The 25,856-nt window shown below is 37.0% G+C and overlaps 1 protein-coding gene across 5 annotated transcripts in view; it reads left to right on the top strand.

The window, feature by feature from the left end:
* SPIRE1 (spire type actin nucleation factor 1) overlaps positions 1–25,856 on the top strand; it is a 189,285-nt gene that overhangs the window by 60,164 nt on the left and 103,265 nt on the right. For all 5 annotated transcript variants that reach the window (XM_045065355.1, XM_045065356.1, XM_045065358.1 and 2 more), the window contains one exon: positions 21,883–22,116. In XM_045065355.1, coding sequence (XP_044921290.1) covers positions 21,883–22,116 — 234 coding nt within the window. The remainder of the gene's footprint in view (positions 1–21,882; positions 22,117–25,856) is intronic.

Consider the following 25,856-nt stretch of genomic DNA (forward strand, 5'->3'; position numbering starts at 1 on the left):
TGGGACCTGGTATGTAGGTGCTCACTGATTATTGTCAAAGTATGGATAAGTGATGATAAGAATCTTGTACATAGCCTTCTGATATATATACTGATACCGATATACTGATACTGGGCCCCATACTTTGGAGATTTGGGCTTAATAGGTCTGATACGGAGCCTGGATACATAATATTAAGAAACAAACAAAAAATTCCCCCAGATAATGTGATTATCAGCTAGATTTGCAACAGTTTGGTCTGAGATTTTTCCTCTTTGAGACTGCTTTTCTACTTGGAAACAACTTATGACTCTCTTGATACAGTTAATGATTGTGAAGAAAAACATTAATCATTGGGTAATTTGCTTATCTGCTCAGTTGGGATGGAGCCACAGTTTCCCTAAAACAAGGAAATATGTCACAATCTCAGCTCTTATTTTATTTTAATGTGGGGGGCGTGGAGGGCAAAGGGAGAGGGAGAGAGAGAGAATCTTAAGCTGATTCCATACCCTGTGCTGAGCCTGATGCAGGGCTTAATCTCACAACCCTGAGATCATGACCTGAGCTGAAATCAAGAGTTAGGTGCATAAATGACTGAGCAATCCATTCACACCGTCTATTTGTTTATTTATTTATTAAGTTAAGCTGGAGTATAGCTGGTTATTACTGTTTTGGTAACACCAAAGGACAGTGATAAATTTTTCCTTTTTATCAAATAATTTTTTAAGCTTTCCTACATCTTTTTCATGTGCTCTATAGAAGATCATTTGACTGAACATGCCTTTGTGACTTTACATCAATAAAATCAATCATTGGAAACATATAGCCAAAGGGGATTAAAACAGAATGAGTGGTTGGACTGGAGATCTTAGCCCTTTTCCCATTTTTAAGGTATTGATTTTCCTAGTTAACATTTATAATGGTTTAAATAATTGACTGGGACACAAAGGACCTGGTTTTAATTTTGGTTTATTGTATTGTACTCACGATGCTATTTTATTTGCATTGATTCATCTGTGGAGTTAGGAAATTAATTTACCTTCAAGGACAAACTTCATGGGAATATGAACATTTTAGGGTTGCAGACAACTGTTAATGAAACCTATGATTGAAAAAGTAGTTCATCAAGTTCCTTGCTTGTATTCGAAACTGAGCATTTTTTTTTAAAGATTTTATTTATTTATTTGACAGATAGAGATCACAAGTAGGTAGAGAGGCAAGCAGAGAGAGAGGAGGAAGCAGGCTCCCTGCCGAGCAGAGAGCCTGATGCGGGACTCGATCCCAGGACCCTGAGATCATGACCTGAGCCGAAGGCAGCGGTTTAACCCACTGAGCCACCCAGGTGCCCCCGAAACTGAGCATTTAAAACATTAGTCTCTTGTAATGAATTTTGATTCAGTAGATAGAGTTAAGCAAAAATATTAGTGGGGATGGTATTTTCAGATTTAATCAGGACAGAATTTTTAAAAATGTGTTGTGTATTTTTTTAGTTTTTTATTTTCACCTTTTAATCTTGGTTAAGGTTAAGCACCTTCAGTGCTTTGGTTTTCCAGTTTTCAAAATGGAAATTATACTTTGTACAGTATGGGACCTTAATTAATGGTTACTAATCAAGTATGTTAAGTAACTCAGATGAAAGTTACTTTAGTTCAAAATATTATAATAATAATATTTTAAATAAGTAGTTTGAGAACTTTCTCTGGAAATGACTAACATAGGATCATTGACTTAAATGTCATGATTACTTTGCTCTCTTTTGATGACATGGGACATGTTTCCCATTCTCAGGGATTCCTTATCTCACTTGTGGGTTATTCTCAAATCTTTTCATTACTTAGCTGGGAAACTCAGGGAAGTGTTAGTAGTTTATGGATTACCTGCCATGTGCAAGGCATCGTGCTAGGCACAGGAGAGAGACCTATTTGAAACAATCTTTCTTCTTGAGGATAAGTAGAAGAGTCATCTGGAAATAAGAAAAGTGAAGTTTTTCCCTTCATAAAAGTTTCCATTTTCCTTGCTCTATTTTTCCCCCAGATCTATCCTTTTTTTTCTTTTTTTTTCTCATTTTTAAAAATTATGTTAGTAGCCAAACAGTATGTCATTAGTTTTTGATGTAGTGTTCCATGATTCAATGTTTGCATATAAAACTCAGTGCTCCATGCAATACATGCCCTCTTTAATACCCATCACCAGGTTCACCCATTCCCCCCCTCCAAAACTCTGAGTTTGATTCCCGGAGTCCATAGTCTTTCTTGGTTTGTCCCCCCTCTGATTTCATCCCCTTCATTTTCCCTTTCTTCTCCTAATGTCCTCCTTGCTATTCATTATGTTCCACAAATAAGTGAAGCCCTGTAATAAATGTCTTTCTCTGTTTGACTTATATCACTTAGCATAATCTCCATCCATGTTGATGGAAATATTAGGTATTCATCTTTTCTGCTGGCTAAGTAATATTCCATTGTATATATGGACCACGTCTTCTTTATCCATTCATCTGTTGAAGGGCATGTTGGCTCCTTCCGCAGTTTGGCTTTTATAGACATTGCTGCTGTGGACATTGGGGTGCATATGGCCCTTCTTTTCACTATATCTGTATCTTTGGGGTTAATACCCAGTAGTGCAAGGTAGCTCTATTTTTAACTTTTCTGAGGAACCTCCACAGTGTTTTCCAAAGTGGCTGTACCAAGTTGCATTCCCACCAACAGAGTAAGAGGGTTCCCCTTTCTTCACAGCCTCTCCGACATTTGTTGTTTCTTGTCTTGTCAATTTTTGCCATTCCAGCTGGTGTAAGTTGGTATCTCAATGTGGTTTTGAATTTCCCTGATGACTAATGATGTTGAACATTTTTTCATATGTCTCTTAGCCATTTTTATGTCTTATTTGGAGAAGTGTTCATGTCTTCCACCCATTTTTTGACTTATTTGTTTTTTGGGTGTTGAATTTGAGAAGTTCTTTATAGATCTCGGATACTAGCCTTTTATCCATAGTGTCATTTGCAAATATCTTCTCCCATTCCGTGGGTTTTCTCTTTGTTTTGTTGACTATTTCCTTTGCTGTGCAGAAACTTTTTATCTTGATGAAGTCCCTGAAGTTCATTTTTGCTTTTGTTTCCCTTGCTTTTGGAGACATGTTTTGAAAGAAGTTGCTATGGCTGATATCAAAAAGGTTACTGCCTATGTTCTGCTCTAGGGTTTTGATGGATTACATTGAGGTCTTTTATCCATTTCAAGTTTATCTTTGTATATGGTGTAAGAGAATGGTCGAGTGTCATTCTTCTGTCCAATTTTCCCAGCACCATTCATTGAAGAGACTTTTTTTCCATTGGGCATTTTTTCCAATTAGATAGATTAGTTTACTGTAGAGTTGAGGGTCCATATCTGGGCTCTCTCTTCTATTCCTTTGGTCTGTGTGTCTGTTTTTGTTCCAGTACCATGCTGTATTGGTGATCACAGCTTTATAATATAGCTTGAGATCAGGCAACGTGATGCCCCCAGGTTAGTTATTCAACATTTCCCTGGCTATTTTCTTGCTCCATATACATTTTAGGACTGTTTGTTCCAGCACTTTGAAAAATGCCGTTGGTATTTTGATCGGGATGATGCTGAAAGTATAGATTGCTCTGGGCAGCATTTTTAACAATGTTTATACTTCTGAACCATGAGCATGGAATGTTTTTCCATCTTTTCCTGTCTTCTTTAATTTCCTTCATAAGTATTCTGTAGTTTCTAGAGTATAGATCCTTTACCTCTTTGGTTAGGTTTATTCCAAAGTATCTTAAGGTTTTTGGTGCTATTGTAAATAGAATCGATTCCCTAATTTCCCTTTCTTCAGTTACATTATTAGTGTATAGGAAAGCAATTGATATCTGTGCACTGATTTTTTATCCTGCCACATTACTGAATTGCTGTATGAGTTCTAGTAATTTGGTGGGTGGAGTCCTTTGGGTTTTCCAAATCCTTTTTTTAAAAAAGATTTATTTATGAGGGGGGAGGGGCAGAGGGAAAAGGAGAGAGAGAATCTCAAGCAGACACCCCATTGAGCAAGGAGCCCATCATAGGGCCCATCAACCAGAGATCATGACGTGAGCTGAAATCAGGAATTGAATGCTGATTCATGACATTCAATGACTGAACCACTCAGGTACCACTTCCCCCTTTTTAAAAACCTTTAAAAAGGTTTTTGGTTTAGTTTTTGCTTTTTTAAGTAATCTCTACACCCAACATGGGTCTAAAACTTACAACCCCAAGATCAAAAATCACATGCTCCACTGACTGAGCCAGCCAGGCAACTCTGGGTCTATCCTGATAATAACAATGATAATATCTTACAATTATATAGTATTCTCACATAAACTGTATCAGCTGATGCTTACAATAGGACTTGGTCCCTTTGTTGTGCCACATACAGTAGACTGTTAAAATTTTAACTGTTCAACGGTGTCTTTTACTCATTCCCAAATACCACATTTAACTGACTGTAAAGAGAACGATATATATGTTTGTTATGTTACAGAGTAGTCTACCTACAAGAATTGACATATGTATGACCCAGAGGCATGAACCCTGTAAAGTTGTTAGAGCATGTCTGGAACACAGGATGGAGGGTGATGAAGAGAGGCACGACGAGCCCAGGTCGTAAGGGGCCTTGTGTGCACAGAGGAGTCTGTAGTTAGTTCTTCCTGTGACTCTCCATGTCTCAAATTTTAGTCTGCCTCAGAGCCCATGTAAAGTACACTGGCATGTTCCTATCAGTTTATCCAGATTTGACTAAATCCCCTATCATATAATGTGCTGTTTTTGAAGACAAATATTCATTAATGTATTTTTTACAGCTTTATTGCGATACCATTCACATAGCATATAATTTGGCCATTGAAAGTGGTTTTTGGTATCTTCACAGAGTTGTGCAATCATCATCACAATCAATTTTAGAATATCTTCTTCACTCCAGAAAGAATTCCTATACTCATTAGCAGTTGTTTCTCATTTTCCCCAATGCCCCTTGCCCTTGGCAATTAGTAATCTACTTTCTGTCTCTATAGATTTGTCAGTTCTCGACATTTCATATAAATAGCATATTGCTTACTGTGGCTGGCTTCTTTCACATGGTTGGTATAGTGCTCTAAAGGTTCATTCATGCTGTAGTATATATTAGCACGTCACTCCTTTAAATGGCTGAATAATATTCTTTCGTATGGCTATATCATGTTTTCTTTTTCCCATTCATCAGTTGATGAACATTTGGGCTATCACTGTATTTGTAAACTTCTTCTTAATAAAACTAATTCTGTAAATTGCTTAGGAAATTACCAAGTTGTAAGGAAAGAGAAATATGTTTATCCTGATTTTTAACTGAAGAAATAAAGAATTGATTTGTTTTCTAGACCTTCACCTCCTATTTAATATAAATGAAGCAATCAAGTATAAGCTATTGGAAAATAAGCACAAATAAGCCTTATTTTACTATTAAAATCATGGTGCCTAGATTTTTATTTATTAATATGAATGTTATTACAGATTTCACTTGTATCACCTTTTTTATTTCATAATTGACAAATATTTGTAGCATCTCACATGTGTTGTAGTTGTGGATTCACACTGTCCTCATTGCTTTTTGTCCCGTTCTAATCCTTACACTAATTTGTGATAGAGAACTCTTGTCACTTCCACCACAGTAGCAGTCACTGTGGGCTGCCATTTAGCCCAAGGGGCTCAGTTGGGATCCTGTGCACATCCTGTCAAACCAGGTGTAACTTTCTCTCTGACTGAAGAAAGCATTATTACATGTGCCCAGGATTTATGGGAAAATTTCTTAGTGCAGAGTACTTTGTTTTTTAAAAAAAGTAGCGAAGGGTTTTTGCAAGAGAGGGACATAATAAAATTTAGATTTTTAAATGGACCACCTTTCTTGATGGCTGGGAAACTTTCCAACCTTTTCTCTTTCTTCATCCCTCCAACATCCACTTCTCCCTCCTTCCTCTCAGTGCTTTTTCCACTCAAGAAAGTAGAAGCAACCTGAAGAGAACTTTCACATTCTCCCACTACCCAGTCTACCTCCCTGCATCTGTACCAAACACCTATTCAAGGGTATGATTGCGGAAATATATCCCATTCCACTGCCTCCATGTCTTCTTCTCATGTTCCCACAGAGACTTACTCCTCAAAGCTTCTCTTGTTGAGGTCATCAGTTAGATAGGAAGAAAATTAGAGGAGTGTGGAATCAAGAGAATATTTTTAAAAAAGAAAAAGGACATGGTCAGCTCTCTCAAATGCTGGTGACAGGTGGATTCAAAGCCTTGATGATTCAGGCAAACTATATCCTGCGCTCAGGGCTCTGAACAGAATGGTAGTGTGAAGCAGAGCCAAGGTTCTAAAGGAGTTCTAGTTCCGGTGGAAAAGCAGATAAATTGGTCCCTTTATTTCTTTTTGGAAACCTTAGTAACCCCTGCAGATAAGAGAAATCAGGCCTTTCTGAATGTTGCTGAGTCATAGCACTTCCTAAGACACGGAGCAGCCCTGATGAGGCTTTTTGCTGTGGCGAAATACACATAGTGAAAATTTTTGACCATTTTAAGTGTACAGTTCAGCGGCACTCTGTTCACAGTGTTATGCAGACGTCACCACTGTTTCTAAAAGTTTTTCCTCATTGCATTTGAAACTCTGTACTCACTGTGTAAAGGCTGCCATTCCCCTGTTCCCAGCTCCTTGCTGACCTCTAATCTACTTTCTGTCTCTATGACTTTATCTTCTGTGGATATTCCATCTAAGTGAAATCACAAAGTTTGTGTTTGTGTGTCTGGTTTAGTTAGCATGTTTTTAGGATTTATCCATGTTGCAGTCTATATCAGAATTTCATTCCTTTTAAAGTCTAAACAGTATTTCATTGTATGTATAGCCCCAGTCATTTTAGAATAAGTTTTATCACTATTTTCTCTGTGTGTTAATAAAGTTTTCCCCTCTCAATGGTGTAAAATTCCTTTCTTGTTCCCAACTGTTCAGATTTGATTGTCCTTATATGTGTGTATGTGTGGTTTTTTTTTTTCCCTCTCCTGAAAGTTCTTAGGGTCTGAGATTTTTGTTTTTTAAGTTGGGAACCAGTTCTAAAATTGAATGGCCCAACAAAATAGGACGATCAACTTCCCATTATGATGTTTAGGGTTTTCAGAGACAGTTGTTGATGCAATTTTTTTAAAAATTCTGTTAAATTGCAGTTTAGTTAGAAACCTGCTTTTAGAAAATAAAGTCCAGTTAACCTCTGTAATTCTTCAACTGTGACATTTCCATGAGCAAAACTTCATATATTTATAGCCTATGTATTCTCTTTTGGTATTCCAGTTCTGTAGTTTTCTTATTCTTACAGATGTCAGGATTGGAAAGGACTTTAGTTGGTTTTTCTTAAGTTTACTCTTGAAGAGGCTTAGATACATGGAGATTAAGTGACCAGTTCGGGGTCACACATCACGTAATGAACAGATTCCATCTCATGACTGCTGGTCCTGTATTCTCTTCACGGCGGAAATACTGTGCTCAGCTCTTTTTAAAAATCAACTTTGTGACGTAACTTAAGTATAACAAAAGCAGATGTTTTAAATGTCCAGTTTAATGAGTTTTAATAAATTTATACCCATAAGTAACCACCACCCCAACCATTTCATCACTCCAGGAAGTTCCCTCTGTAGTCTTTCCCTCCCTCGGCCTGTACTTCATATAAACGTGATCATACAGAATGCACTTCTGTGTTCACTGTATTTGCTCAGCACAATGTTTTTGAGTTGTATTTGTGTTGCTATGAGAAGTAGTGTTCTCCGTTTTATTACTGGGTAGATACACTACAATTTGTTCATCCATTCATCTGTTGATTGATGGGTGGTTTTCAGGTTTTGGCTGTTACGAATAAAGGTACTCTAGGGTATCTGGGTGGCTCAGTGGGTTAAAGCCTCGCATTGGGCTCTCTGCTCAGCAGGGAGCCTGCTTTCCTTCCTCTCTGACTGCGTTTCTGCCTACTTGTGATCTCTGTCTCTATTTATAAACAAATAAAATCTTTTAAAAAAAGGTACTTAGAGCATTGTGTATGAGTCTTTTGTGGATATATTTAATTTCTTTTGGGTAAATAACTGGGCGTACAATTGGTGGGTCATATTATAAAAGTATATGTGACTTTTACGAGAAACTGCCGAACTGTTTTTACAATATGGTTGTATCATTTCATTTTTATTCCAGCAATATATGAGAGTTCTAGTTGTTGCACATCCTCACCAATATTTGTTATTGTCCGTCTTTTAAATTTTAGCTGTTTTAGAGGATGTAAAATGTTAACCTGGTCATTTTGATGGGCATTTCCATCATAACTAATGATACAGAGCATTTATACATGTGCTTATAGGCCTCTTGTGTATCGCCTTTTGTGGTGTTCAAATCTTTTGCCTATTTTTTATTGGATTATTCTTTTACTGAATTCTAAAAATAAAAAATAAAAAATATATTCTAAATTGAAGGCAGATTTATATTTACATTTATATTTGTCAGGTATATACGTATATATATTATACATAATTTTTCCCATTGTGTGACTTACAACTTGGCCATTCATTTTGTTATTTTTGTCTTTTAAAGAGCAAAATTTTTAATTTTGGTGAAATCGAATTTTTCAATTTTTTCTCCCATGATTTTTGTGGTCTTGTATAACAAATACTTGCCGATTTCAAATTCAGACATGAATATCTATATAGAAAATACTTAAAATCTATAAAAAGCTTCTAGTGTTATATAAATTTTTCCTTTGTGTTTTGTTAGAAGTGTAATAAATTTAACTTTTACATTTTGATAAAAGATTTATTTAAAAATAATTTTTGTGTATGTTCAAGAGGTCCGGGTTTATTTTCCATGTAGACATCTAGTTGTTCCAGCACCATTTGTTGAAATGGTATCTTTCCTCCATTGAACTACTTTGACACATTCGTTTAAAGATCAATTGATTATATAGTATAGGATTAATTATGAATTCTCTGTTCCATATGTCACCTTTATACCAATATTACTCAGTCGTGATTACTGCGGCTTTTTCTAAGTGTTGAAATCAGGTAGTGTCAGTCATCTGACTTTGTTATCTTTATCAAAATTTGTGTTGGCTATCCCATAGATATTTTAAAATCAGGTTGTTAGTTTCCCTAAAAGTCCTCCGAGAGTTTTGATTGGGATCATATTGACTTTTAAGTCAATTTGGAGAGAACTGCCATTTGGACAATATTTAGTCCTTGAATCCATGAAGTTCGTACATTTCTCCACTTAAGGGAGATCTTTCGTTTCTTTCAGCAGTGTTTTGTAGTTTTCACTATTGAGTTCTTCCAACTTTTGGTCAGTTAGGTCTTTCAGGGAGTTTGTCTATTCATCTGAAGCTATAAATTTCTTCCCAATCACTGTTTTAGTTGCACTCCAAGGATTTGGATATATATTTTCATTTTCATGAAATATTTTTGAATTTGAGATTTCTTCTTTGACCTAAAGTTTATTTAGAAGTGTGCTATTTAATTTTTCATCTACATTTGAAATGAATGATTATTCTGCTATTTTTTGTGCTATTGATAGTCATCTGTCATAGGGTAGAAGTCAGTTAACAGCAGGGAAATATGACAGGGGTAGAAAGAATCAATTCTGGAGGGAATAGGACTATTTCATAGAGGAAGTAATACTGAGCTGGGATTTCAGGGATAGGTGGGATTTGTCAGAGAGAAATGCCATAGGCAGAGAGTGGCATGATAAAGAAAGGTATGGTAATATGAAAACGATTGAAGTGATAGTGCAGTGTGGAGCTGTGAGTGGAAAAGTTCACAGAGCTCAGAAGGTAAAAGACTTAGAATGGCATGTTAATGAATTTATGACATACCTACATAAAAGTGCTCAGGAAATAATGGTGAATAAAGGAGTCAATCTCATACATGTGCAAATGGACCTTTTTGCCACTTAATAAAAGCAAAGGAAAAAAAAGCATATCTAAATTTCAGGGAAAGAGTTTTTTGTTTTGTTTTGTTGCCTTTTTTTTTTTTTTTTTTTAAAGAAGTGACTAACCTCTGTTGGAGGTCAGATTTTCTGAACAAAGGTCATGGAATAATTATTTTGTCCCTGTCAGGAACTCTGGCCTCTTTTCATTATCTTCAACTTTTCCCTCCTCTACTTTCTTTTCATCACTATTTAAACATGCTTAAGGCTCTGTAATCTTGAAAAATAATTTAAAAAACACAACAACTTACCTCTCCTCTTTCATCTCTAGCTGCTGTCACATATTTCCCTTTGTCTTCATAAAATTACTTTTTTAAAAGTTTATTTCTTTAAGGTAATCTCTACATGCAACGTGGGGCTCGAACTCATGACCCTAAAAATAAGAGTCACATGCTTCTCCAACTGAGCCAGCCAGGCGCCCCTGTCTTCATAAAAATTTCTGATCATACTGTGTACACACAGCACTGTTTACTTACCCAGACTTCCCATGCTAAAGTCGCCATAACCCTTGCTTCACTAAATCCAGGGGATGTGTTCTAGACCTTCCCTTACCTCATCCACATTCAATACACATGCCCATGTCTTCGTTCTTGAAATATTTTCTCTCTTTGACTTTTGTGATATCATAATCTTTTGACTCATCCTTCTGTCCCCTCCCCATTACTAGTGCTCCTTTACAGTCTAGTTTCTTCATTTTTTATCTGCTGGCCAATCATTAAGTGTTTGATTCTTCTTCCTTTGTATATTTTTCTCCCCTTAAGCTCCCTCATACACTCATGACTTTGTTGATCCATCATTTGTCAAGGAATCCCCCTTTGTGACCCTAGCTCAGTCTTCTGCAGTCCATCGAGAAAATTGCCAAGCCCAAGATCACCTAGTTTTTCTCTTATGTTATATTTTAGTTTTATAATTTTGCATTTTACTTTCAGGTTTATGATCCTTTTTGAGTTAATTTTTGGGAAAGTTGTAAGGTGTGTGTCTAGATTTATATTTTTGCATATGGATGTCCTGCAGTTCCAGCACCGTTTGAGGAAAAGACTGTCCTTTCTCCACTGAATTGCCTTTGCTCCTTTGTCAAAGTTCAGTTTGCTGTATTTTTGTGCATCTGTTTCTAGGCTTTATTCTGCTTCATTGATCTATTTGTATTCTTTTGCCAATACCATATTGTCTTTTTTTTTTTTTTAAGATTTGATTTATTTATTTGACAGAGAGCGAGATCACAAGTAGGCAGAGAGGCAGGCAGAGAGGAAGGGAAGCCAACTCCCTGCTGAGCAGAGAGCCTGATGTGGGGCTTGATCTCAGGACCCTGGGATCATAACCTGAGCCAAAGCCAGAGGCTTTAACCCACTGAGCCACCCAGGTGCCCCCCACATTGTCTTGATAACAATGGCTTGATATCTTTTAAAAATAAAATATGATCAGATCATCCCACTCTCCAGATCACTTCAGTGGCCTGCCTTTGCTCTTACGTGATGAAGATTCCCTTCCTTCATATAGCTTATTTGAGGCCCTCTGTTCTGTGTGAAGCCTCCCTCCCAACCTCTTAGATTCTTCCCAGCTCTTCCTTTGTCATTAGGATTTTTTTTCCCCAATCATTCCTTGTTATTCTTGACCTCCAGGCCTTTATACTCACTGTTTCCTCTCTAGAATTCTACTGTAACTCCCTCCTTTCCTGGTTAGCTCTACTTGCCTTTCAGGTCTTCAGTTAAAATGTATTGCTTTAACATGGGCTTCCTGAATCTTCAAATTAGATGAGGGCTCCCTATTATACATTCTCATAACACCCTCTCTTCTTTATTTAATGTTTAGCACAATTTAATGTTTAGCACAATGTATGATTTATTTATTCACTGTTTTGTCTAAAACAGAATCTCTGTGAAGGCCAGAGACCTCCCAGAGGTGTTTTTTTTTTTTTTTTTTAATTCCCTTTCTATTGCTGTACAGCTGCTCTTGGTAATACCTATCAACTAAATTAATGAGGAGAGGGAAGAGCACTGTGTACACTGGACGTTAACTAGATTCACTAAATGTGCTTTCTTTGGATAGATTTGACTAGATGTGAGGCTTCCTTGGTTAGTATTTAGAGATTGCAGCAGGAAATTTTATTAAATCTTTTATATTTTTGTGAGCAAGGTAGAGAAGTGTCAGATCAGTAAGGGTTACCTTGTAATCAGTGTCAGCTTGAGAAAATGGTCTCTGGTGTTCTGAAGGGTTTCTTAGTTGCAACTACCTTATTTAACATTTAATTCAATTTTATGAAGACTCAGAAGGCATACCCATATTAGCAGATTTTAAAGTTTAGAAATAATAGTAAATGAATTAGCTGGTAGACTCTTAGGAACTCTAAAAAAAATCAATCAAAATACAAAGGTAAAATAGACTTGAGGTAAATCCTTTTACCAGGATTATATATCTCTTTACAAACACTAGCTACAATTATGTTTCACTTATTCTACTAAGATAGAAAGATGGCTAACTATTATGTGGTGTGTATTACTTATCACTTTGGTTGAATATAAACCTAAAATGTCAGCAATTTAATGGTTTAGCAGAAATATGAATACAAAACTAGGTATAGAAGTATGTGATGTAGAACAAGGAAGATGCCTATTTTTGGTGTTCTTTAATGATTGTACCACATGTGGCATAGGATTTAATACTGGGTGCCACATTTTGGGCAGATGTTGGCAGACTAGGAGATGTTCAGATGTGCAGCTTAGTTACAGTAGAATTCTGGACATGGAATCTCCTAAGTAGCAAAGCCAGTTTGGAGTCTTGGCTTTGTTACTTCTTAACTGGTACTAAACAATTTATTGATCCTCTTTTAAGTTTTCTTATCTTTAAAATGGAGATAATGTCTACCTCACAGGATTGTGACAAAGGAAAACATGTTCCTAATAAAATGTTATACAAGTATAAGGAAATCTCATCATCTAATTGGCAAAGGGACCTGAAGAGTTGAAGAAACTGTTTTTAATTTTTAGACAGGAGAAGATGGGCTTTTGGCCATGAGGCATGATGTGAAGGCAGTAGCAACTGCTGTTTGTTTGAGGCACCTTGCTTGACAATGTTGGCATAGGTTGTACCATTTCATCAGACTTGGCATTAAAGACTTTCCTGCTATTATATAACTTTAATGTGTTTAGCAAAGATTTTAAACACATACTCTGTGCTAGGCATTGTAGCAAATACCAGGAAGAATCATACTTGATCACTGTCCTAAAGAAGTTTACATTCAGTAAAGGGGACAAAGATGGACTCAGATATTTTTAGGAAGTACAAGTTAATGTGAAGAGGGGCCAGATGAAGGGAATTAGCATGGTAAAAGGAAGACTGCATGTGGGCTGACATCAAACTTGAGTGCTTTACATGAAACATTGGTGTTGGTGGGTGTGCTCTTGCTCTGTAGTGAGGCTGCCCTCAGTGATGACATGGCTGGGTCTAGAGGCCAAAGAACACTCAGTTCCATTCATATGTCTCTACCCTGAGCTGAAGGGCTTTATATTGAGCTATCACTCATAAGAGGTAATAAGTCATGATGATGTAGCAGCCTCAAATTTCGGAATATGTGGTTTTTATTCAATGCCTTCTTTCCTCCACCCTTTATCAGTTGGTTAGGCTTAAAAAGCACAGGTTTCTAGTGCGCTTCACTTGTTCCGTTTAACTTGAAGGTTTTATGTTGTAATTTCTGTTTGCTTTATTGAGTGTTAGAGTATCTGGAAGTGTCTGGGGCGGGGGTGGGGAGGTGTGGAGCCAATGTGACAGGACATGAATGATGATTTTCCAGCTGCCTGGAGACTGGTAGTTCAGATGAATATTTTAGATCTGACACTGCTGTTCCCCATCGGTTTTCTTAACATTTCCAGAGGTTTTGGCAAGTGAGTTTCTAAAAAGAGTCTAAGGAAGTATATATCTAGGCAAGCTGGTATGTCTAGGTACAGTTATGCTTTAATTATTGTTCTGGTGGTCATCCCCGTTCCATAGCTCAAGACTATCTAACAAACTGGGTATATGTTTTAGCAAACGGTTAGAAGTTCCCTCGGTCAATGGAGGTAGTGAGTCACCTGGTACACATGTCAGTCGAATAATGCCCAGCCTTGTTATGCTGTGTTCCCAAGAGGCTTGGTTAGATCCAGAACTACTTCATGGTTCACACATAAATCAGGAAAGGTGAATAGATTTAGGATGTTTGAACCAGGTTAGATTTAGTTTATCCTTATGCTAAGAGACAGACCCTCTAGAAAGTTTTAGAGGATATTCAGTGCTGGATCACCACTATAGTGGTCTGTTGCAATGAGATTGAAGTGGCAGGTATGTTTGCCTATGTCTATAAATTCCATATCCAATTTTCAACCATCCAAGTCTGAGTGGAAAGAATTTATGTTTTGGTTCATTCTTTCTTTTTCTTTTCAAGATTTTATTTATTTGACAGAGAGAGACACAGTGAAGAGGGAACACAAGCAGCAAGAGAGAGGGAGTGGAAGAGGGAGAAGCCGGCCTCCAGCCGAGCAAGGAGCCCGAAGCGTGGCTCGATCCCAGGACCCTAGGCTCATGACCTGAACCGAAGGCAGACACTTAATGACTGAACCATCCAGGCGCCCTGGTTCATTCTTTCATTAACTATTAAGTCTTTGCTGTTTGTAAAATAATGTAAAGACAAAGATGAATCCTAGAGGATTTTTGCCTTCAAGGAGTTTAACCTTTGGGGGGAATTAAGATCGGTACGTAATTAACTATAATCCAAGTTAAAAAGTGGAGTGTACCATATAAAGGTATGAGTTAATATCATAGTGATTTTGAAGGGAAAAAAATGATTGTTTTCCTCAAGGAAGAACAGCGGGTAGAGACTGTAATGTGATGACAGCTGGCAGCTGCTAATCAGGGTCAGCAAGTCATTATGGAAGAGATTTCTTTATTTGGGGAGATGGAAAAATGAATAGGATTTGGACATACAAAATTACAGGAGAAAGTCCATGTAGAAAGTAGAAACAATACTGAATATGTCATAAAGGCAAAGTATAGAGCAAATAAAGGAAAGAGTAAGAAACCAGTACAGTTGGACAACAGTGTACATGAGTGATAATAAAAGAAAACAAGGTTGGAAAGGTAAATCATAGTAAGATGAGAAAAAAGGTCGGAATGTTAAGAGTGTATTTGTCATTTAAGACCTGCTCTACTGCTCTGGGAATGTCTGTCTAGACACACCTTTTACCATGACTTTGAGAAACAAATTTATGAGGGGAGCCCTGGTATCCTTGGAGAGCTCTGTGATCACTCTTCATAGGTTAGACTTTACAGAAGGGGCACTGCAGTCGCTGATTTGGGGAACCTAAATCCAAGGGAGTAGTTGGATCCTGGAGTGCAGAGACAAGGTGGCAGTACTCAGTGATCACAGGCAAAGTTGATCTGGTTAGCATAATGAATTATAGAGTCAAAGCAGCAATCAGAATAGTCTGGTGCCTAGAATAGTCTGATGGCATTGGCTAGTTGATCATGGTGTTCCTAGAAGTAAAGTAGATAGGAAGCTTACTGAATTCTTACTTGACCTGTATAAACAGAAACAGTTCTAGGTTAAGTGAACAAAAGTCTAACTTGAACCATGAAAACACAGTTATGACACCCCTTAGTCAATTCCCAGACTTGAGCCATTTACAGACCCAGAACGCTTTGTATGAAGGAGAGGCCATGTCCTGCTGAGGAAGGATCCCTCTACACTACTAAAAATTCACATTGTTAATTTTCCTTCCAACCATCCCCAAAGGGGGTGCACTGCACTGGGGAAAAGAATTAATCAGATTATCTGGGAAGGACTGGGTATTGGCTCTGAACTGACACTGATTTTAGTAGACCCAGAAACGTCACTGCGGTCTACCAGCTTACAGAGGTCAGATGATCAGTGGGGTTGTCGCTCAGGTCCATCTCACAGAGATACGAGTGTATCTGTGAACCCATCCTGAATCTAGTTATTCTCTAATTCTGGAATGCATAATCAGAATAAATATACTTAACATTTGACAGAATCCCCATATTCATTCCTTGACCAATGAAGTAAATCTCTTTTGGTGGGGAACACCAATTAGAATCTATTAGAACTGCCTCTATGTAGGACAGTGGTACACTAAAAGCAGTAGCACATTTCTCGGGGTGGGGGGGGTGGGGTAACAGAGACTAGTGCCGCCATCAAGGACTTGAAGGATGCAGGAGTAGCGATTCCCACATTTCTAATCAGCCTGCCTATTTGGCCTGTGCAGAAGACAAATGGATCATGGAGAAGGACACTGTATTATTGTAAGCTAACCAGATGGTGGCTTTAGCTGCAGCTCCTATACCAGATGTGGCTTCATTGCTTGAGTAAATTAACACATTCCCTGGTACCTAGTATGCAGCTGTTATCTGACAAATGTTCTTTCTCTATACCTGTCAGTAAGACCACCAGAAGCAGTTTGCTTTCACCTGGCAAGGCCATCAGGACACCTTCACTGGCCTACCTCAGGGGTGTATCAGCTTTCCAGAGCTGTGTCATAATTTAGTTCATAGGGATCTTGATTGCCTTTTTCTTCTCTAAGATTCCACACTTATCCATTATGTTGATGATATTATGCTGGTTGGCCCTAGTGAGTGAGAAATAGCAACTACTTTAAATTTATTGGTAAGACATTTATGTGTTAGGACATTGGAAATAAATCTGATAAAAATTCAGCGGACTTTCACCTCAGTGAAATTTTTAGGAGTCCAGTGGTGTGGTTCAGAGATATCTTTTCTAGGGTGAAGGATAAGTTGTTGCATCAGTCCCCACCCCCAAACCCACAACAAAAGGGAGGCATAATGGCTAGTAGCTTCTTTACATTTTGGAGGCAACATATTCCTATAAATATATTGTATTACTCTGGCCCATACCAAATGACCCAGAAAGTTTCTAGTTTTGAGTGAGAAGCAGAACAAGAGAAGGCTCCACGACAAGACCAGGTTGCTTGTAAGCTACCCTGTCACGTGGGCCATGTGGTCCAGCAAATCCAATGGTGTTTGAGTTGGCAGCGGATGGAGCTGCTGTTTGGAGCTTTTGGCAAGCCCCAATAGGCAAATCACAGTGCAGGCCCTTGGGATTTTGGAGCAAAGCCCTGCCATCCTTTGTGGATAATTATTCTCCTTTTGAGAAGCAGCTCTTGGCCGGCTACTGGGCCATAGTACAGACTGAACACTTAACCACAGTCCATCAAGTTACCATGTGACCTGAGTTGCCCATCATGAACTGGGTATTGTCTTACCCTTTAAACCATGAAGTTGGGTGTGCATAGCAACACTGCATCATCACTTGGAATGGCATACATGTGATTGGGTGCAAGTGGGCCCGTAAAGCACTGCCCAAATGTACTTCTGCTACACTCCCATCTCTTTCTTAGCCTCTACTCTATTTGCCTTCTGGGGAGTTCTACAGTCAGCTGACAGAAGAAGAGAAGACCTGGGTCTGGTTTACAGATCGTTCTGTATAATATTCAGGTGCTAGCCGAAAGAGGACAGTTAGCATGTAGCCCCTTTCAGGGATGTCCCTGAAGGACAGTGCTAAAGGGAAGTCCTCCCAGTGGGCAGAACTTTGAAAAGTATACCTGGTTGTGCACCTTGCTTGGAGGGACTATGATTGCCATATTGGTGAAAAGGAAATCTGGAGAATAGATATGTGGATAGACTTCTCTGGGGGAAAAAAAAAGTGAAGATACTTGTCTCAGGTGAATGCTCACCAAAGAGTGACTTCTTTACAAAAGGATTTTATTTTATTTTATTTTAAAAATTTTATTTATTTGACAGAGAGAGAGATACCACAAGTAGGCAGAGAGGCAGACAGGAAGAGGGAAACAGGCTCCCTGCTGAGCAAAGAGCCCGATGCGGAGCTTGATCCCAGGACTCTTGAGATCATGACCTGAGCTGAAGGCAGATGCTTAACCCACTGAGCCACCCAGGCACCCCAATAGAAGGATTTTAATATTCAAGTGGATGGGATGACCTGTTTTGTGGATACAAGTCAGCCTCCTTTCCCAGCTACCTTGTTATCACACAATGGGCTTGTAAACATGGCTACAGTGGCAGGGATGGAGATTTTGCAGGAGCTTATCAATATAGATTTCCATTCACCAGGGTTGACCTAGCTTTAGCCACTGATGGAGAGCTTTAGCCACTGATGGAGAGCCGGATCTGCCATCAAGCAGAGACTAACTCTACGTCCTCAATATGGCACTGGGTGATCAGCCAATCAATCTGGCAGCAGGTTGAGTACATAGGACTGCTTCCACCATGGAAGGGGCGGCATTTTGTTCTTACTGGGAGAGTTACTTACTTTTGATATGGATTTGCCTTCCTCACATGCAGTGCTTCTGCCAAAACTAGGATTTATAGCGGTGCCTGGGTGACTCAGTGGGTTAAAGCCTCTGCCTGTGGCTCAGGGGATGGTCCCAGGATGGAGCCCTGCATCAGGCTCTCTGCTAAGCAGGGTCTCTGCTTCCCCCTCTCTCTCTGCCTGCTCTTCTGCCTACTTGTGATCTCTCTCTCTCTCCCCCCTCTCTCAAATAAATAAATAAATAAACCTTTTTTTTTTTTGAAATTAGGATTTATAAAATGCTTTATTCACCATCATTGTATTCCACACAGCATTACTTCTGATCAAGGAACTCAATAGGAAATAGTGTGGAATTCACTGGTCTTAGTATGTTTCCCACTATCCTGAAGCAGCAGACTTGATAGCATAATAGAATGGACTTTAAGGAGGCTAAGGAGATGAGTATGAGTGCCAGATTCACAAGGGGTAAACTTGTGATGGTTAATTTTGTGTGTCATCTTTTGTTTTTTTTTTTTTGAGTGTAGTTGACACACAGTGTTACATTAGTTTCAGGTGTACAGCATAGTGAGTGATTCCACAAGTGTATACATTATGCTGTGCCCACCACAACACTATTACAAGATCATTGACTATATTCCGTATGCTGTGCCTTTTTTCAAAAATATTTTCTTTATTTCAGAGAGAGCATGAGTTGGGGGGGAGCAGAGGGAGAGGGAGAAGCAGACTTCTCATTGAGCAGGGACCCTGACACAGGGCTCAGTAGTAGGACCCTGGGGTCATGACCTGAGTAGAAAGCAAGTGTTTCATTGACTGAGCCACCCAGTTGCCTCTATGGTGTGCCTTTTATGTGACTTATTCATTCTATAACTGGAATCCTTTATTTCCCATTCCCCTTCACCCATTGTGCCCATCCCCCAATGCCCCTCTCCTCTGGCAACCATCAATTTGTTCTCTGTATTTATTCATTTGTTTTGTTTTTTAGATTGCACATATATGTGCACTCATATAGTATTGGTCTTTCCCAGTCTTATTTATTTCACTTAACTTAATACCCTCTGGGTCTCTCCGTGTTGTTGCAATGGCAAGATCTCATCCTTTCCTTTGACTGCGTAATATTTGTGTGTGTGTGTGTGCATGCATGCACATGCATGCCACATCTTCCTTATCTATTTGTCTATTAGTGGACATTTAGGTTGCTTCCATATCTTGGCTATTGTATGTAATGCTATGATAAACATAAGGGTACATATATCCTTTCGAATTAGTGTTTTTGTTTTCTTTGGGTAAATATTCAGTAGTGGAGTACTGGATTTAATTTGCAATTCTTGTGTTTTTTTTTAATTTTATGGCAATTTCTATTTTTAATTTTTTGATGAACCTCCATACAGTTTTCCACAGTGGGTATATCAATTTACATTTTATAAACAGTGCATGAAGGTTCCTTTTTCTTTGTATCCTCACCAACACTTGTTATTTCTTGTCTTTTTTATTTTAGATATTCTAACTAGATATTTAGATATTGTGAGGTCCTATCTCATGGTGTGTTGGATTCGCATTTCTCTGATGATTAGTGATATTGAGCATTTTTTCATGTATCTGTTGGCTATCTGTATGTCTTCTTTGGAAAAATGTCTATTCAGGTCCTCTGCCCTTTTTTGACTTGATTGTTTTTTGATGTGGAGTTATAGAAGTTTTTTATGTACTTTAGATATTAACCCCTTATTGGATATCACATTTGAAAATATCTAATATCTAAAGTAGGTTGCCTTTTTGTTTTGTCGATTATTTCCATCACAGTACAAATCTTTTTATTTTGATGTGGTCCTGATTGTTTTTTTTTTTCTTTTTTTCTCTTCAACTTTGAAAATAAGGATTGGAGTTCCAATCAGACTATACAAATCAATTAAAATATTCTGTATTTTCAGTGAGAAATAGTAAAAAAAAATACCAGTATTGTTTAAAAATCAGAAGTTGAATTTTTAAGTCATATTCATTTTGAAACTTGTGTTGAGAAAATACTATCTCACTTGATAAGGTAAATTTCAGATTTTGTGGAGATTTTCTTTGAGTGAATGCCCTGAGTGCTTTTAAGGACTATAGTATATGTGATGACAATAATTCTATCGTGTTTAATTTGTCTTAAAACTTCTGACTTTTCCTTTTTTTCGATACCACCTAAAAAACTTTTTAAAATAGACAGCATTGATGATGGCTACAAGTGGGATGAAGAAAAGGATAGATTTGTTTGTTTGTTTATGGGGATAGCTGAATAAACACTGGAAAAAGGAGACCTGGGGCAAGTAAGAGAGGGAGATAACATTTATTCACTACTTGTTATAAGTCAGATATTGTACTAGGTTCTTCCATTCATGTGAGTGTCATTTAGTCTTAAGATCTCATGAGATGTAGATAATCATTGATACTCATTTTACAGATAAGAAAAATCATGACTAAAATAATTTGCCCTGAGTCAAAAGGTCAGTGGTGAAAGACAGCATTTATTATTTTTTCAAAAGATTTTATTTATTTATTAGAGAGAGAGAGAGCAAGAGCGCAAGCTGGGGGACGGGGAGGGGCAAAGGAAGGGCAAGGAGCAGGCTCCTTGGGGATCACGACCTGAGCAAAAGACAGACACTTAGCTGAGCTATCCAGGCACCCCAAAAGTCAGCATTTAATCCTAAATCTTTGGCTTCATTGCCTGTGTTCTTCCCCACAAAATAGCTAAGGTGAAATGAGCCATTAACATTGCAAAATAAAACAGAAGGATTGTTTATATGTGATTCTTCTGAGCAGAAAAGAAAGGCTGTGTTGAGGAATAGATTAAAATACCTATATTGGCAGAAGTCTAAAGCATCTGTGAGGATGATATTAGACAGTGATATATACCCAGTGTTCCTAAAGCAGGTTTATATTTCACGAGGTACTGTTGGTGGAGTTGTGGGGGAGGGAGGATTATCTATCCACCACAATGAAATCAGAGTTTGAAAAAGTCTTTCATTTTTTTATATCATATAAAAAATATGTTCCAATAATTAAATGGAACTCACTGAGCAGTGTGTAGCTATATATAGATTTTTTTGTTGTTGTTTTAGCTTAAGTTAGCTGCTAGTAGTAACTGAGTTTTCAATCTCTCAGATCACTGGTATTTCTATGAAATAGACTTTGATAAACACCGGTATAAGAGTTCTTTGATAGCTCTTTCTGATCTCAGAAATATCTTTTGGAAATGTGGAAAATCAACCTGGTTAGTATTTTATATGAACAGATAACATATTTTAGTGTATATTATAAATCTAAGAAAACAGAAAGTTTGTGTATTGTTATATATTGGATTGTGTATATATTGTTTGTGTATTGTTATATATTGGATTGAAGAAATCACAAAAAAATTCCCATCTGGGATTGTTTTTTTAATGCATAGGTAAGACTTAAATATCCCCTCAAATCTAATTTGTTACCGGTTTCTGAAATGCAATAGATTAAACCTAGCTTAAGTGTCATACTAAATATTTTGTCTTGCAGTTAGCTCTGTAAAGCTGTTTAGTCATCTCCATTAATCACCTTCTTTAATGTCCCTAGGTTATTGAATCTCTGGGAATTGTTATTTATAAAGCACTGGACTATGGTTTGAAGGAGAATGAAGAAAGGGAGTTAAGCCCCCCACTGGAGCAGCTCATTGATCACATGGCCAATACAGTGGAAGCTGATGGCAGCAACGATGAAGGCTATGAGGCTGCAGATGAAGGCCTGGAAGATGAAGAAGATGAAAAGAGAAAAGTTTCAGCCATCCGGTCATATAGAGATGTCATGAAGGTAAAGAGGCAATTTACATAGTATTTCTTTTCTTTTCTTTTTTTTGAGTTGTAAAATTGCTTTAAAGTATTTCTTTTTTTAAGAATTGTTATTTCACTTTAGACTTTAAACTGTAGAGAACAAACTAGTGGTTACAGGGGGATGGTGAAAATAGGTGATGGGATTTGAGGAGTGCCTGTGTTGTGATGAGCACCAGGTGTTGTATGCTTGAAACTAATATACTGTTTGTTAACTAAGTGGAATTTAAATAGAAACTTTGAAAAAAAGCATATGGGAAAAAAGTTATAAACTGAAAAAAAAGCAAATGGGAATTAAGCATCTAATAAAAGGTCTTAGATCTTCAGCTATTAGTGAAAGGAATAAGGAACTAAAACTAAAACATTCCTGGTTTTGTGATTTGTTCACAACCTCAACATGGCCATTTTTGTTTTTAAGATTTTATTTATTTATTTATTTATTTATTTATTTATTTATTTATTTATTTGAGAGAGAGAGGGAGCACATGAGACAGGGGAAGTCAGATGCAAGACTTGATCCCAGGACTCCAAGATCATGACCTGAGCCAAAGGCAGCCGCTTAACCAACTGAGCTACCCAGGTGCCAAAATGGCTATTTGTGATTGACTTGTAACTCTCAGGAAAACCCTTTTAGATATCATTTATGCCTTAATATTACATATTATACACTAACTTAACCACATGATGTCTTCAGTTGACCTGCATTTTCCTTTTTTATGGAATAAATAACTATCGTGATCCACTAATTTAAATGACAATTCTGCATCTGAAATATCACAGCTCTTTGTTTTACTTTGTTTTCTTGACCTACTTAGTGATATTTATATGTAATGAAACAAGTTTTATAGCTTGAATAAAATTTTCTCCTTAAACTTTCTGTTGTACTTGAAGGACATAATGTCAAGTGCACAGATTAAAATTAAGATTTGTCAGCTTAGTTTTAAAAGAGCATTCTGTTTAGAATTATTTACATATGATGTTTACTAGATTTTGTAAGCAGTGTTGCTTATATATCACTTATTTTCCAACTGTTTTTAAAGTGTCCCCTAGACAAGAATAGAGAGAAACCTTGAAGACAGTACTTTTCAGGTGTACTGCAGCATACCCAGCTTCTTGTCCCTTCTTAGATCATAAATCTGAGAACTCTAGAACAGGACTCTACATCTACATCATAGAGATGTAGTATGATGCTACATCTGGCATCTCTATGATGCTTATGAAATTCAGATATATTCTTTAGCTCTTTTAATACTTGAAGTACTTTTCATTTTAAATCAACAGCTTATGCAGGTAAAATCCTCATATATGCACAGATTGAAAGTTCTCACATTTTATTCATTTTATATTTTCTTGATGTTAAAATATATTTCAAAATATGTACACTAAAAGGCCAGATAAAACTTTCTACAGCCCACAAATGACCTATTTGTTCCATTGTAGACCAATGATAATGATGAAAAGTGTAGAAAATTTTCCATTAAAACATAAACATACTTATGCCTTTAAAAAGCTTTTTGTTAGGGGGAGATATAGCGGGCAGTGAACAGGGAGTGGCGAATGAGGAGGAGAACACCCCCCCTGACCAGTAGAATGGTAGATACCATAGCCAAATTGCTCTCTTATACTACAGATTTAGAAGATGAGTGCTAGAGATTTATTGGAATCTTACAATTCTTATTCAATGACATTGAATATGTTAACTTATAAAACAAAAACTCTAGGACATTCAGCAATTTGATCTGGTAACTCTCATTTCATTTTTCTATTTTTTAATTTGATCTATTTCATCTTGCCTCCTACCTATGTTACTGCTATCATAATATGAAAAATAATTAAAAGGGTGTTTACATATCATAAAACCCATTATTCATGGCCATATAGTGATACATAGAGTTTGTGGTTTGATTAATGGGTTAAAATCTTCAGTTAGTAAACTGTAACTGACTTCTTGTTTACTTTGTAGAAAGGGAAGACATGAATTAACTGAAGGAATGTAGCTGCTTTTTACTTTTTTGAGGTGGAAATATGAAACTGTATTTGAATAATATAAATAATAGAATATTTAGGAACTTGGAGATAGCTTGTTTTTAATTCTTAGTGAACAAGACCTCTTTAGTGTGTAACTTCTCCACAGAATAGTCATTCTTATTCAACTAATACTGTAATTTATTTTTTAACATGATATTAGTTGACAATAGCACTCTGAGGTGGATTGGGAAGGCATTTTTTTTTGTTGTAGTATTCTTTTTATAATCATAATAATCTTTTTTTGTTCAAGCAATTTAAGTACAATGAAAAGCATTAAAAATAAAATTGAATGAATATTAGAAGTCAAAATCAAAATTCCTTTTAAATAACTTTATTTTAATATATTAACTGTTTAAACAGATAAGAATTAGTATATTCAGCATATGATGAAGATTGTTTTTAGACAGTGGATCAAATACTGTGGGAGGCAGCCTGCTCTTCTGTTTCTAAGCAATAAAAGCACTCAGTAGTCCAAATTCCATGAGGCATCTCTGGAAAATGGCAAGTGGATTGGATAGTATTGAAGAAGTTAACAAAATTTTTAACATTAACAGGATAGTATACTTGGGGGGAAAATCACTTGTTTCACAGATATTTAAAAATTAGAAGTGATATCTTCCAGAAAGAAGGAGGTAGCTGTTTTCTAAGAATGTGCATTTTTATAACCATTTTACACATGGAAGAACTAAGGCTCAGAGAGCCTTCTCCACTTCATAGGACAGAGTAAGGGAGAAAAAGGGTACATGGTGGATAATGCAGAGTTTGGTAACTGCAAAAGATGGTTTTGTTGTATGCTTACTGTATACCATGCTGTATGCATAAATACTTTAAAAACATTACTTTCTTTAATATACAAGTAATACATATTGATTCTAGAGTAGAGTGCATAAATAAGAACCTGGCTTAGATCTAGAGGTAGACTGCTTGGGTTCGACTCCAGTTCTGCTGCCTTAGCTATGTGATTTGGGTAAATTACTCAGCTATTTTAAATCTCAGTTTCCATATCTATCAGTTGGATTATTGTTAGAATTAGGTGAAATGATGCATTTAGGAACAAAGAACAAAATAAAAATCAAGCAGTTCATGGACACTGAAATAACCACTTGGATTATTTCTCCTCTGTCTCAAAGGAGATTTTATGGAATTTGATTATTCTTTGTGAAGTTTTTAAAACATATTCTAAATTGTGGTTAAAATACACATACAACTTATCATTTAAATTAAAGTGTACGGTTAGTGGCATTAAGTACATTCACAGTATTGTTCAACCATAACTACTACCTAGTTCCAGAACTTCTTTATCACCTCAGATGGAAACCCCACACTCTTCACTTCTTAGCCTTCGCCTTTCAGCCCCTGGCAACCACTAAATCAGCTTTCTGACTTCGTGGATTTCTGTATTCTGGGAATTTCGTATAAATGGAATCATACAATATATGACCTTTTGTGTCTGGCTGCTTTTACTTAGCATAATGGTGTTAAGGTTCATTATTCCTTGTTATGAATGAGTAAGATTTTACTGTCTGTATATACCACATTTTGTTTTTCCAGGTATCAGTTCAGAACATTTGAATTGTTTCCACTTTCGGCTATGTGTGTGGTTGCTGGTATGAACATTGATATTCAAGCTTTTGTTTGAGCACTGGCTTTTTAGACTTTTTGATAAACAGTTGACCCTTGAACAATGCAGGGGTT

Source organism: Mustela putorius, unplaced genomic scaffold (genome assembly GCF_011764305.1).
Source record: "Mustela putorius furo isolate JIRA1106 unplaced genomic scaffold, ASM1176430v1.1 tig00003858_pilon_pilon_pilon, whole genome shotgun sequence".
Taxonomy (NCBI): domain Eukaryota; kingdom Metazoa; phylum Chordata; class Mammalia; order Carnivora; family Mustelidae; genus Mustela; species Mustela putorius.